This window comes from Lacerta agilis, chromosome 5 (genome assembly GCF_009819535.1).
Source record: "Lacerta agilis isolate rLacAgi1 chromosome 5, rLacAgi1.pri, whole genome shotgun sequence".
NCBI classification, from domain to species: domain Eukaryota; kingdom Metazoa; phylum Chordata; class Lepidosauria; order Squamata; family Lacertidae; genus Lacerta; species Lacerta agilis.
In genome coordinates, this window is record NC_046316.1 from 54227041 (window position 1) to 54243016 (window position 15976).

Below are 15976 nucleotides of genomic sequence, written 5' to 3' on the forward strand. Positions count from 1 at the left end.
GCTCTTCATGCTCTAGCTGGAGATATACCAGCACAGTAGTAGTTTCATTTCCTAAATACAACACATTATCTACACATACATTCAACCCAGCACATGCAGACAGGAGAGATCTCACCTCTGAGACCAACAGGTCTTGAAAACACCTAGCTACAACAATGATAGAAACTGATGCAAAGTTGCCCTTTCGTTTATTTCAAAAACTAATATACAGAGTTACACTGTATTCAGGAAGTATTTATCTAATACAGCATATACATTCTATACTTAATTTGCCACTGAAGGCTGCGCAGACAACAAAGGCCTTGCTCACATGTCCTAAAAGGTTTCTTTGGCAAATCCATGACCCCCACGTGGCAAATGAACAAAGCACACACATGGTTTAACAGTCTTGGTCACAGTCTTGCAATAGGACAGGCCTGGGGAGGGCTGTTTGTATATGCCATACTAAAAAAGAAATACAATCTGTGATCAAGCAACCCATACTCTGTACCAAGAGAAGCTGAAGTTAGTCACATGCATAAATTATGCACACTGAGCAAAAATGCATAATCTTTTATTTTGCATAAATTATTCCACATTTTTTGATAGCCAAGGCTATGCAGGCCACAGAAGCTCCAACTGCAACCACTGGAAATCTGTTTCAGTCAATCTTCAGTTTTTGAGCATATCCTTGCAGTTGTAAAGGCCAGAATCCTGCCCTTTTAAAGTAAAATAAAAGAAAGCTTAAATTCTCAGGAAACTGAATTTTGTTGCGCCATATAACATTTCACACTTCTGCAGAATCACAGCATGTACACCACCCTGGCCATGGGGACTGATTTGCCCAGTGATCCCCAAACAGGGATCCTTTAAATAAAAGTCAGTCACGCAATGCAGGAGCTCTGAAAGTCAGTTCTTCCAGCTCTTGTTCAAGTGCACCTATAAACCAACGTTGGACACTCAACAACCATCACCCTCTTCCTTATTTCCCTATAACAAAGAGCTTACCCTCCTCCACTGACAATATGGCCATTAGCAAGCACAAAGCGGCACACGTCCTCCTGGTGGCCAGAGAAGACTGCTTGGGAACAGTGTTGCAAGCTGGTACCATTGGGATGGAGCCAATAAACTTGAATGTCTTCTGCCTGGGATAGGTAGAGGTAGTCATCATCTAGCTGCATCCAGGGCATTAAACTGGAGGGGGAAATATATTAAAATATTAGAAACCATGCTGACCGTTGACAAACATCCTAAACTCTTAATTATTATGGAATTTTCCAAATGCTTTTAAAGAATATTTGTACTAACTCTAACCCAACCACCAAAACCCATAGAATATATAGCCTTGCTGTGGGGAGGTATCTATGCTCCTGTTTGGCAAAGCTGTAAAAAAATATACTGGAGAAAATGTGACACACACACACCCAAGTGCTACCCCTCCATCTTAAGCTGCAATTTTAAACTGATGGTGCTATTTTACTGCTGATGTGAAGTGAAAGCTTTTAGTTTTGCTTTTATGTGATTTCTGGTTTTACCTTTTTATGATTACATTTGTTAACTGTCTTTGGAAAGGGGTTTCCCCTAAAAGCAGGACAAAAAAATATTGTTTGTTTTTTATACCGCCCTTCACCCAAAGATCACAGGGTGGTTCACAACATTAATAATAATAATATTATTATTATCATCATCATTGTAATCCAAAAACTTGGAATCAAACAAGCCTCAAATAATTATTATTGGAAAATATTATGATAATTTGGAGAGCAGGAAACTTTGGTGTTGTTTAGCATTTTAAAAAATCAGAGACTGGATACTGTCTTCCCTGCCCACCCAGTATGCTACTTAATTCCCCCCCACACACACACTAATTTAAGTAGCATATAGTGAGGAAGGGGAGAACACTCAGTCTCAAAAGATAGAAAAGTAATAAAACACAATGCATAGAAGTCTAAGAATGGTCCAGGCGTGAAAGGTGGCAACTCATCCGCAGTAGCATCTCAGGTTCCTCAATGTTCTTGCACTAGCTGGGAGGAAAACAATTTTTCCAGTGACAAAATCTGCCATTTTAGTACTGGGACAATGCAATTCCCTCACAATATGAGCACTATATTGAGGAGGAAAGATGTAAAACCTTTACCGAACCAAATGAGTAACAACTTGGTATTTGCTGGGTATGGGTAGAGATGGGGAGGAAGCACTTAATCCTTTTGGAACTTAGAGGAAAGAGATGCAATTTATCAGCAGCAACTTTAAGCACTCCTTTTTAAAGTTAGCTGATTCACCACTTTCTGCTTATAGATATTCTTCCTGCATAGTAGCAAGCAACTTGGACACTGAGCTTATTTGAGAATAAGACTTGACACACAGAGCATTCAGGGAGTTTTAGTATTTAGTACTGGCAGATGAAAGCAGGTTGCAGAGAAAGCAGCATCAACGGCTACCCAATCTCAGAATGCCCAAAGTTAAAGAGGCTCAAACACTGTGTAACCAAAGAGATGCAAGAGCTGAACAGAGACAAAAAAATGGGATGAATTCCAAAAGACAGAGAGAATTCTAGCTGAAAATCATGGGGCAGGAGGAAAGAGAAGGAACCACTTGCTTGCGCTTCCATCTGAGGAGTGGGATTTTCCGGCAGCGTCCACGCCTCCAGTTCTGAGAAACCTTGACCCTTTCCTTCACTGGAACACCAGCCACTCTGCAGAGAAAGAGTAATTAGAGAAAGAGTAATTAGAGAAAAGTCAGGGCTGGGTAGGACTCCATCAGCTTACTGACATAACAGAAAGGAAGTAGATGACTCCATCACTATCCCAGTGCTTGAAGGAAGAAGGGAGATCACATTTGCCAACCAATGCCACTGTAAAGGTAAAGGTATCCATGACCATTAGGTCCAGTCACAGACGACTCTGGGGTTGCGGTGTTCATCTCGCTTTTTTGGCCGAGGGAGCCGGCGTACAGCTTCCGGGTCATGTGGCCAGCATGACTAAGCTGCTTCTGGTGAACCAGAGTGGCACACAGAAATGCCGTTTACCTTCCTGCCAGAGCGGTACCTATTTATCTACTTGCACTCTGGTGTGTTTTCGAACTGCTAGGTGGGCAGGAGCTGGGACCGAGCAATGGGAGCTCACCCCGTCACGGGGATTCAAACCGCCAACCTTCTGATTGGCAAGCCCTGGGCTCTGTGGTTTAGAGCACAGCACCACCTGCGTCCCTAATGCCACTGTAGTATTGCTGAAAGCTACCAGAAGTAGAACTACATCCAACTTGGGCAATTTCCAGTTCTCAACACTCTTTTTTCCATCATGTTTTAGGCCTCCTTAAATCATTAAAATTATGACCTGCTAGTTTATATTTTGAGTATGTTAGGAATTATAAACCAGATCATGATAGATCCCAGTCATAAATATACAGCCACAGACTAGTTTTGCTACAGATCTCAAGAAGACAACTGCATAATAATTGTCCCAGCAAAAGAAAAACCTCCAGGAATGAAAAAATATACGTCTTTCCTCATGTAGACAATTTCAGATTTGAAATTACAGAAGGACAAAATTATACTAAAATTGCTAAATGGACATATGAATCAAAACAGGAACCCGGACCAACCTTCCAAAAAATTATGCTCTGTCAGAGAAGGCTTAGAGGACATGCTACTCAGGAAGGTTGACAAAAGCTTTATTTTCTCTCTTAAGCAAGAGCAGAACAACAAAAGGAAACACTGAACATCACTGATAAACAATCATGTTCAGTGCCACCTAGTGACTAATCTATATAATGGTATTATCCATACATCCAATTCCTCAAGAGACTTAAGGTACCTTTCAAATAAAGTCATTGTCAACTTCCTTTTGGCAATTAAGGCTGTAACTCTATGCACTTTTACTTGACAGTAAACTTCATTAATGTAATGGAACTTGCTATGGCACAAACTTACACAGGACTCCAAGGTAAAATTTATTTTCCATTTTAATTATTTCACATGAGGTAATGTGCCAAATGCTCTGCTGAAATGCGAAACAAATCAAGATATCGATTCCCATTTTTTTTAAAAAAATCCTATATTACAGCACTATATTTAGTGTGCCAGTAGCTCAGTTACACTTCCACCTGCTGCGCTGGCACATACCCTACACTTCCAAATTTTGAAAAGCTCATTCCAAAAAGAAAACCAAGCCAGGATTTTTCTCCCCACAATCCGGAGCCATAGCAAATAGGTTTTTTCCATTTCAAAGTATGTGACTTGCAATGAATCTTCACACACAAGGGCATGATCCCCTAAAAAATGTGCAAGGTGGAAGTTACCAACTAGTCCAGGTGCAAAGCCAGCAAGGTAGTGCTACCAATCCATTTCATCTCTGAAATTAGGCACAAACATGATCACTCAGGGAGGCCAAGGAGGTTTTATTTTAACACTACCAAGAGCTAGAGTTTAAATTTAGCAGCCGGTGAACTGATAAAGCAAATAAAGAGAATCCTCTAAGAGCTCTGCATGAAAGAAAGCTACTTTAAGCAGGCATGTGCAACAGTGGGAGGAACAAAACTGCAGGAATGCTTTTGTCCTGGCTTTGTGCATTCCAGCACCAGGCTCATGGGCACTAACCGTTCAAATGCGCGGCAGGTAACAGCACAAGAGCTATTGTGGCTGTTTATTATTAACACAAACTTGGAAAGGATTTCTGTTCTCATGGAACTAGAAAGGTGAGTTCAGGCTAGTTAGCTAGTGACCACTTCAGTGGGGTAGCCTAAGCAGGTGTAACGGCATTTGTTCACGTTCCATCCATTACCCTTTCCTTGCCCTTTCTTACCTCCCTCCGTTTGTATTGTAAGATCTCTGTGGCAGATACTTCTTTTTCCCTTATGTTACTCTTTGCCCAGTACTTTGATTCAAAGAAAGAATCAGGAGCATGTTTATAAGGGGCTTTTGATTTTTCTTCATTTTAGCTGCAGCTTGAAGTTTCATATGTCAGGTGCACAAATGGTGGGCATGGTTTTTCCTAAAAGTCCTGGGACTGGCAGGCTGAATAAGGCCTGTGGACTGGAGGTTCCCCCACTCCTGCTATACCATAAAAGCACTAATGTACATTTTGAAGGTACAGTATAAATATGTATAAAACTCTGTTGTTGCCTGCAGCAGCACTGTCCATGTAGGCAGCTGGAGCTTTAGGGCTTTATTACAATACCCTTTATTACTGTTGTAAATTTCCCCATCCCATGTAACTCAGCCAAACCCCTTCTGTTTCACCATCATGAAGTTGAACTTTAAAAGGGGAAATACCACAATACTAGAGGTTACCTTAAATTCCATAGTTAGGTCTTCTGGCCTAGTAAAATTAGGTACTATCTGAGACCAATTCTGATATAGATGTGGGTTAACTTATAGACAGATCCAGTAGCAAACAGCAATGGCTGAGAGCACTCTACTCTTCTACTCTCAACAGGAAACCACTCTTGCTTGCTTACATGGACCACTACCCAGCACACAGCTATGGGTACATAAAGGTGCATTCCTATGCTCAATTACCTGAGAGTAAACCCACTGAATGGGGTTTCCTTCTGAGCAGACATGCATATAATTGCATTGTAAAGGTAAAGACAAAGGGACTGTTAGGTCCAGTTGTGTCCGACTCTGGGGTTGCGGCGCTCATCTCGTGTTACTGGCCGAGGGAGCTGGCATACAGCTTCCGGGTCATGTGGCCAGCATGACAAAGCCGCTTCTGGCGAACCAGAGCAGCGCACGGAAATGCCGTTTACCTTCCCGCCGTAGCGGTACCTATTTATCTACTTGCACTTTGACGTGCTTTCGAACCCACCAAATCTGTGGGGCTTAATTGCAGCTAACTCTGTGCTGGACGGTAACCTCCAAAAGGACAAATAGATACCAGCTGCCTTCCCATGGCATTTCCTCTCACACTGGAAATGCAAGACTAATGCAACACTGTCTCTAAGAAAATCACAGCAGTAAGCTAACCCTTAAGGATAGCAGTAGAAACATGAACCATGTTCTGCCCCCAAACAACAAAAAAAGAAGTCTGCAATTGGAGATTTGCTAGCAATTCCATCCATCAAACATGAGACTGAATAGAAGATGTCTAGTTCCCCATTAGCGGTGGGGGCTAACAAAGAAGAAAGCTCTTTTCATGCATCAGTGGATAAAACTAAAAAAAACATGAGGCACAGAAAAGATTTAAAACAATGGGTGAAGTAAGGTGCTGCTTTTAAACAGTTTCTTTTCCTATACTAATAAGCTGTGCTAGAACAAGTGATACTAGAGGGATATTAATCACTGGCTACTGAAGGACTTGAAGTTCCCTGCAACTCAAACCAGAATAGTTGCCCCGGCAATAAAAATATTTTTAATACTGACTTAACAATATTGTTTTAATAAAGTCAATTAAGTTTAGATCCTGTTGGCCCGTGAAGTTTTTCCATCAATTTTCAGGAGCATGGGAAGTTCACCTTATATCGGTTCAAACCTGCCACGTTTCCCTATGTATTTTAAGCAATTATCACCTTCACATTGACTTGAATTTCTTTTATCACAAAGAGAGGCTTCGCTGGGGAATCCTATACAAGTCTACACTTTGTTCAATGGGGTTTACCCCCAAGCATAGGAGCCACCTCCTAGGGGCTGAGGTCCCTTTGCCCACCGTAAAATATTTGAGGGGGCCACTCCCCGCAAAGTTTATGGACACTGCTATTCAAATGGTGTGTGTGTGCTGTGTCATGTGATTGATTATGTTGGGTGGGGTTTACCTGCCCCCCCCCAAAAAACCATTTTATTCAGTTTGGGCATTCCTGCTCCTAAGGATGTATGTTTAGGATTGTGGCTTTGTTTGTTTGTTTACTTATTGATACTTTGTTAACTGAGTTAACAATTACTTTAAAAAATAATACATGTAGAATTTCTCCATCAATGTAATGTTTGAAACTATTAAACATGAAGTTTGTTAAGTTACACAGCAGAAGAAACAAGAGCAAGTGCACCAAGGAGTGCAACTATTCTTCGTAACCATCCCTCTCTATTCTTGGCGACCTGTATTGTTTAAAAAATGACAAAGTACCCCAAAGGAGGGGAAAAAATATCCCTTTAAACAAACATCTCTTATAGCTGTTAATGCATGGGAGAATCTCTAACCTGGCCCTGAGGCCTAGCCAGACTCTAGTATTCCCAGCTCTCTTTCCATCGCCTGGGGCTCTCTCTCTCTCTCCCCCCCCCCATCTCCCTCCCTTTTCCGGCACTTTGTCACCATTATAATTTGACTGCATTCCTGGGCATGTGACCCACTTTAAACAAAAACACACAGAGATTGCCATCACCTAAGAATCTCTTTTTTTACAATCAGGAAGAGACTAGAGGGTCGGTTTGCGGTCTCTGCGTTTTACCTCCTACTCTGGTCCAAAATGGCAAAAAAATATGTCCACTGAAAGTATGAGGAAGAATTCCCACTTTAAATGCTGATGTTTTGCAAGAATGTCTTGGACCGGGTATTAACTTCCAGTTCATGTCTGAAATCTAAATGCCCATGGATTCGGATTAAATTCTAATCATTTTATTTATTTGCTTGGCTATTTATATCAGACCCCACAGCAAATTGTCAGGGAAACTCAGAAGATTGGCCAATAGCAAGACAGTCTGGGTGTGGGTGTGGGGTTTAAAAACAGCATAAAACCACAAATAAATACAAAAATCAGATTTGAAGTTAAAATACATCAAAAGGCATGAGAAAATGAAAAAAGTCTTCAACTGGCAGGTAGGCACCAGGTAAACATCTGAGAAGAGCAGTCCATAAGCATTCTGTATCAACAAAGAAAATACCTTTTCCCTTGTAACCTGCCACAGCTTACCCAGCAACAATGCTCATCGAGGGCCTCCAATGAAGATCTTTGGTCCCAAGTAGGCACATATGCAGACAGGTGACCCTTTAGGTATCCTGATCCCAAGCCTTCTAATTGTGCCTGGAAATGGATCAGGAGCAACTGTAATTGGCGAAGCACTAGTGTAATGTGCTTAGAACCTTTACAGTGGCAGCTCCCCAATTGTACAACTCTCTCCCAAAGCAAATTAGACAGGCTCCTTCTCTCCTGTCTTCTAGACAAGCAGTTCAGAAGGTCGGCAGTTCGAATCCCTGCGACGGGGTGAGCACCCGTTGTTCGGTCCTTGCTCCTGCCCACCTAGCAGTTCGAAAGCATGTCAAAGTAAAAGTACCGGTATATAAATAGGTACCACTCCAGTGGGAAGGTAAACGGCATTTCCGTGCACTGATCTGGTTCGCCAGAAGCGGCTTAGTCATGCTGGCCACATGACCTGGAAGCTGTCTGCAGACAAACGCCAGCTCCCTCGGCCTATAGAGCAAGATGAGCGTCGCAACCCCAGAATCGTCCACAACTGGACCTAACAGTCAGGAGTCCCTTTACCTTTTCATTTTCTTCAACTTTTTTATTGTGGTTTTTTAACTGCACTGATATTTGATTATTTCAAATAATAATCTTTTTGGCTATTTTCAGAGTCAAAAGTCACTATAAGCACCAGTTTGAGGCCACTTTGTAGACACTGCAATAAACCATTGTTTCTCATACTAAGAACAAGCCAGAAAACCCTTTCATGTTCCTCCCCAAACATGGCTGCAAAAATGAGGTAAGAAACTTTCACTTCTATTTTGATTAACCACAGTTTAGTGTTACATCCAAATTCTAAACTGTGGGTAAGCTTAAGTGTAGTTTGCTGAAACAAGCCATAATTAGATTAAATACTGTTTCTTGGTTTCAGATGAAACAACCGCAGTTTAGAAAACAACTGAGGCTTCCAATCCTCTTTTTACAGTCATTGCAATGGATAAGAGAAGGAAATGGTATGTGAGCTCCAAACTCACTGCAGTTTGTTCCTATCATGACAAACCATGATTTACTGTGACATCCAAGCCAGCTCTACAAGTCTTTTATTGGATCTACTTCTACTAGGGAATGTGCCAGCTTTTCAGATTTCAAGGATTGCCTGCACATGCCCACCAGCAAAAGCTGACTTGGAAGTTATTACCATACCCTGCCTCCTTCCTCCTATGGTGCTAACACAACAAATAAGCCTAAACCCAGTAAAGCACCATTTTAAGATGCTTACAGAGACAGGATTGTACTTGAACCAAATAGGAGTGCTGGCCCTCTATACCCTCAGGCATCATGCTGTCCACATTATGAAGAGACAGGAGCTTTCTTATCTACCATTTATCCACTCTGTCACTCTGAAGGGCTATCAATCTAGCTCAGAAATATTTCTTTTTCTTTATTTTCCTAGAATCCATGTTTAAGCAACCTAGTTCAGATGTCCTAAACTGGCAAAAAGTAGGAGGGGAAAGCAATGCAGAGGACATAGTACACAGACATAAGATTTAATGTTAATGTTCCCCTTTTAAGCTATATATTTCTTGTGTTAGAATCTAAAGCAATGTGTAAGAAATGAAGATATGACCCTACATATTTATCTCTTACTTTAGTCACTCATTTACAACAATAGTCGATTTGTTCAGCACCAAGAGTCACCTTAGACATTTATCACATCAAAATGCTATTTTAACTACATCTTCTTTCTCCTTTCTTTGGCAATCACTCATAGCCAAGTAAGATTGTCTTCCATGAATATGGTCTTAACAGTGTGTCCATAAGCGACTGTGGAGGCCAATTCTGGATCCACATGTCCTTCAAAAGTGAGGACATAGGTTTCCAGGTGGGAGTTGATCAAGGTGAGGAGTAGCCAAACGTGCCTTCCTCTTAGCATGTTTCTTATTTTCGTCCTGAGTTCATGCTTCTTCAAAGACCATGACGCCTTTGGTAGAGGCTATTCTTCAACTGGAGCGCTTGCAGGCCAATGTTCCCAATTATCTGGGCTTATACTGCATTTTTTTAGATTTGCCTTGAGAGCATCTTTAAACCTCTTTTGTTGTCCACCAGCATTTCGCCTTCCACTGTTATAAATATAATGAAATAATATATAATCTATTAGCCCCTTGGGTAATCTGACATAGGCCTAAAAAGGTTTGTAAAGTATGGTGGGGAGTCAAATTATTTTTATTTGTCTCCTTATTTCCAAGGCAAACATCTCGAAACACCATCACATTTGAAACATATCTTCACAATAATTATTTTACTTTAATAAATCTTATTTTATTGGTGTTATATAACCTTGGTATGATCAAAATTCTTGTAAAAAATCCATGAATGACACTAAAATGCATTTGAGCTATATGTAGCCTGGAAACTATATGTCATAGCTCTTTCAGTTTGGAAGCAAGTCCTATCAAAATGAGACAATTTATTTCCAAACAAGGATGCTCAGGTTCAGGGTGTTTGCTTAAAAAACAAAACACTATGTTCCACCACTCAGCTACAGCTCACCCCAGGTATATTTTTATTTCTGAATAGGCAAGTTTAAAAGGGAGAGCTAAGGCCAAGAGTAAAATGACAAGAAGGTGTACAATGAATAAAACAGAGTCCAAGTTAACTACCACATTGCTGGTCATAAAACCGCAACGGCAAAGAATGCTCTGGCGTTCAGGGAAGGGGGCTCATCATTTCTGACAACACCAGGAAACACTTTAGAGATGTTGCTTTACAAGATCTGAAGGGAACTTTCTTACAGACATTTGGTTACTGAAGGGCAGCATACAATTTTTTCAAATTATGCACTCAGTCACCACGTGCACATACTGTAATACAAGACCTCTCTTCCTGCTGCAATGTACATTTGGGCAAACTATATTAAAATCAAATGGCCCTTTCCTGCTTCTGCAGGTGATTGATCACAATCTCTTTCTCCCTGCCACCCCCTTTAAAGAAATGTTAAACTCAGTTTTTATCATCACACAGAAACCGTTAAACAAAACCTTTTGCAAACTTCTGAAGACGACAATAAATACAGTTGTGAACCTTGGCTTCCTAGCTCCCATGTACTCTGAATCAAGTACTGCCAATTCCATACTTAATAGTAAGTTCAAATACTCATGTGAACATTTTGAGATTTTTTTTACCCTGTTTGTTAGAACACTGCACAATCCACCATAGATCATGTTAGAGACTAATACCTTAATCAATCTACCCCACATGCAATACACAGCTGTGCACAGTACAGAAGCTCATTCCATGCTGGTCTCCTAGGAATTCAAAGGATAAAAAGAGAGAGCAGAAGCCACAATGTATGCTCACATAGAGGGCAAATGCCATTCTACAATTATTAGATGGGGCACCTCCAGTACAATAGGAAAGCATTAGTAGTCATGCACAAGGCTGGAAACCTGAGGTATCCAGCTCTTGATGACTGCACCAAAGTGTTCTGAGATTATTTTCATCCTTGTGCAGGAATAGCCAGCAAAGGATACTCTGCCAATGTCTCCCTCTCCTAGCCTTCTGGAAACAAAATAAAACTTCTAATGTAATACTCAAATTGTAATTTCCATTTTAAAAACTGACCAAAAAAAAAATGTCAAAGTAGAGAAACCTGACCAGAACACCATCAAACTCTTGGCTAAGTGAGACGATAACCTCCAAGACCAGTACACTGCTTATTTGTTTGTTTGCATGCTGTCATTCCACCAAATGGTGCTCAAGGTGGCTAGCTAACAGTAAAATACAAGTAAAATATAAAATAACAAAACATAAGCACACATAGGTAAAGCATCTGTAAAACCAACAAACAAAACTGGCTGTTGATCAAACGGCAACATTTACACTGGCAAAACTAGTGATCTTATAGATGCTAGTTCATTTCTGGGCCCAATTGAAGGTGCTTACATTAGGCTACTTTTAAAGACCTAAATGACTAGAGCCCCAAACATCTGAAAGACCATCTCCTTTCCTACAGAACTCCATCAGGTGTTGTGTAGGAACCCCCTTCAAGTTCTGCCACATTCAGACATTGGTGAGGGGACAGAATGGGAGAAAGCATTCTCTGTGGTAGCTCCTAAGCACAGAGGTGCACCTGACACCTTCACTATATAGTTTTTGCCATATACTGAAGACACAACTCTTTACCATTACTTTTGACACATGATATATACACACACACGTATTAGGACCCACCCTATGCTTCTGAATCAAAATTGTTTCAACTGATTTTGATATTGCCTTTTTATATTGTTGTTGCCCACTCTGGGAGCTTATGGTGAAGGACAGGTAAGAAATCCAGTAAATAATAATAGAGGCCAAAGGTATATCTGAATAAATATGTAATTCCCTACATGTCAGAACATGCCAGCTGAAATTCAACAGAGAAGGGGCTCCCATGGATCTTTTCTGGAAAGAAGTTGGCCCAGTAGCAGCCATCTTTCAACTTCCTGTCAAATACAGCCTAAAGCTGGTTTGAAACAGATCTAGATAATTCACCTCATCCAAGAACACCTGGAGCTGAGGTGCCACCACATACTCAAGAACCTCATCCAAGAATATAGAATATTAGAGATTAGCTGGAAATAATCCCACATGGTTGGATTTGGGGAGGTGTTAGCTCAAACGTCCAAAACTAATGTTGAAAGCAATATTAAAACAAACAAACAAACCCTGAAATTTGACAGTAGAAACCTGTAACTGTGATTCTGACTACCACAACTTATTTTCAAAACTTGTTCCTTTCTGAAGTCCTTAAACAAGACAAATAAAAACCTTCATAATTTTACCTAAAATCAACACACAACTGCCAACCCCTAGTCACCATATTGCACCCGCACACAAGATCTGAGAAATTCAAAGTTGTTGTCTGCTTCACTGTAACTGTGGTCCCACCTTATCCCACCCATAGCTCCATCTGCCCCATGATATGCATCTGTTACGTGGCAGGAAAGTGGTTATAGGTAGTGTTCGCTGGCAGGAGTACCAAACCCAAGTCCAAGGACTAGTGTATGCTATACAGTGTATTACAGTACATGTCTTCTACTGCAAGCTAAGAATTACATAACCAGTTCACTGTCTGACCAGTTCACTGTCTGACCACAGGCAAAAAAAACCCAGTACTACTATCACACAATGTGCTCAAATCTACAAAGCCTTATAATGCCCAGGGATAAGAAGCAAAATACAGGAAGAGGCCAGTTTTAAACATTTTCCTACCACTCTTCACACAGTCACACTCATAATGCTATTGAGGTATTTTAAGAGTCAACTATACAATAGGAAAATGCAATCAAAAAAAGCTTTTAAGAAAAACTAGTGAACATTTAAAGTTACCTTGAGAGGTTTATATATGCTTTCATTTGTACACTTTCCTCAGTTGACTGAAATTTCAGATTATTGTTCAGCCTTTCACTTTAGAAATAAGAGTAGAGGCCCTACCAACTACTGCACCTGTTATGTTGTATACCTGACCCCCTCCTGCATCCAATGTAGAGCTTATAGTTAATGAAAAAATACAAAAATTCATTTCCTCAGAAGGAAGGACAATATAGCACAGCAAGCAGATCCCAGGTGCTGAAAGATACAACAATCCTACAGCCCTCACCCCTGCCGATTTCAATGTAACTATCGCCCAAGACACTAGTGCAAAGGGAATTTCCTTTACTACCTCCCACAACCCCAGGTCTTGATGTGTCTCCTTGGTTTTCCATTCAGGAACATTTTTAAACAGATTAGCATAATAAGGGATTTTTGGGAAAGAGCGTTAAGTTCTAAAGCTATCTTTAAACTGTTCAGGGCCATCCAACTAATGTTAGTCGGGCCCAGTAGAATCTGTTTCAACTTTAATAATTATTTCATGGCTCATAATTAACTGAAGATTTTGGTGTTTTGAATTCAAATGCTTCAGATTTTTTTAAACACTTCAGGTTCTGCCCCTTGCAAACCTTATAAGACACGCTCAAATGAAAGATTTGATTTATTAAAAATAAATCTAAGATTTATTTAAGAAAAACACCAAAACAAATTAATGAAAATCATCCAGAGAGGAATTCATCTGGTGAAGAAGTGAGATCATCTGGAGGAATGGTGTTCATTATCCCCCGTGTTACAGAGGCCCAATTGGTCTCAACTAGAGTTGGGCATTTAGTGTCATCTATCCAATGCTGTGGAAAATTCTTCCAGCAATGATGGAAATGAAAATTCTTCCAGGGAACCAGGCAGAGGGCCTTCTCGGTAGTGGCGCCCGCCCTGTGGAACGCCCTCCCGTCAGAAGTCAAGGGAATAAACAACTACCTGACATTCAGAAAACACCTAAAGGCAGCCCTGTTTAGGGAAGTTTTTAATTTGTGACTCTGTATTGTATTTTGATATTTGTTGGAGGCCGCCCAGAGTGGCTGGGGAGACCCGGCCAGATGGGCGGGGTATAAATAATAAATTATTATTATTATTATTATTATTATTATTATTATTATTATTTGGCAGGTATTCTCACTTTCAGGCATCTCTTGAAGGCTCTTGTACTGACAGGACTTGCAGCTGTTTATTTCTTTTTCTACTCGGCAACCTGAATGATTATCTGTATCTTTATTATTAAGTGAAAATATTAAATTGTGTCTTATAGTGTACACCACCTTGATATATTTTCTGATACACCAGTACAGAAATACTTATTATAAATAAATAAAATACCACATCATAAGTTGTTAAATACCAAAAGAGCTTATATAGTTTTAATATGGTTAAGAAATCAAAGAAAGACAACTTTCACTCCGCTTAACTACTATTAAGGTATATGTCAACACCAGCATTCACCAGTTACCACTAATCCTTTAACCAGGATACAAAGCTGTGTGTTTGTCCTGTGTGTGCACGCACATGAGAGAGTGTGCATGTGTGAGAGTCTGTGATGACCATTCTCGCTTTAGGTCACATCCACTACTGGCATTAGCCCCCAAAGAGTTGGCCAAAGGTGAATGCAACCCTCAAAGCAGAACACGCAGACCAGCTGTTGCCTGATCGACATGGACTGTCAACAGCTCTTCAATGTCTCAGAAAGGAGTCTCTCTCCAACCTACTACTTCAGATGTAGCTAGAGATGCCAGGGATTAAACTTGGGGTCTGCATATAAGAGATGTATGGAGCTATAGCTCCTCCCCATACTCCTTCACAAAATACCATTGATTCAATTGTCACTACTAGTAAACTAGGTTTTATTAAATATATAGCATAGCATCTACATGATGAACATTTCAGCTGGATAGTTACCAGCTGAAATGTAAACCATTTAGATGCTATGCTACATCTGTTGCATCTAGCTACATCATGGGGCAATTTATGCCACACATTTCATCAGAAAACAAAGGAGGCAGGGAAGTCGTGAAATTTTCCTCACCACACGTTGATGATATTGAGTTTGTTTCCCACACAATTACAAATGCAATGATCCATGTGCATGAAAGTGCAACATTATACACTTCCCAGTTTGTGCACTTAAGAAGCAAACCCAGAGGACAGGGTAAAAGAAGATAAAGCAAATCAGTAAGTTCTGTGCTGCTGGTGTACCTTAAGTGCATTGTTTTAACATTGTAATTTTGCATTAACTCCATCCCTTATGTAGATTTTGAGTAGAACTTAATCACACTAATCAGTAATTAAGCATAGGTCAGAAAAGAACCAATCTAATTCAGCTTTTAATTCCAGCCTTGCTACACTTGAGGGGCACAGTGTATCCCGAGTAATCACAGCAGGCCCACAACTACTACCATGGCAACAGGAATACACAACACCAAAATTGACCTTTAAATTTCCTGCATATAAAAACTGAAAGTTACATGCTGACAAAGAAGTAAACTCACTTTTCTTCCACTTTCTGTATCAGATTATAAATTATTAAGAAATACCCTATCTGACACTCAAGGTAGTTTGGGATGTCATATGGAAATGCAACTAGACCCAAGGGCTATTAGGCATCCCTGGGTCTCAAAAGTGTTGCCTACTGTTCAGAACCAGGGCTGTACAACCCAGCAGACAACGCAACCGAGTTCAAAGAGAGTCTGAAGTCAATGGGACTTACTGCCAGGTGTGTAAGGGTTGGAAGCCCCCCCCCACTTATTCTGGAAGCATATAT

General features: G+C 40.5%; 1 protein-coding gene across 1 annotated transcript in view; it reads right to left on the bottom strand.

Annotated features, from left to right (window-relative positions):
* FBXW4 (F-box and WD repeat domain containing 4) overlaps positions 1–15976 on the bottom strand; it is a 75768-nt gene that overhangs the window by 58904 nt on the left and 888 nt on the right. Inside the window, exons 2-3 of the mRNA XM_033149845.1 lie at positions 2579–2674; positions 988–1173 (exon numbers count right to left, since the gene is read on the bottom strand). Coding sequence (XP_033005736.1) covers positions 988–1173; positions 2579–2674 — 282 coding nt within the window. The remainder of the gene's footprint in view (positions 1–987; positions 1174–2578; positions 2675–15976) is intronic.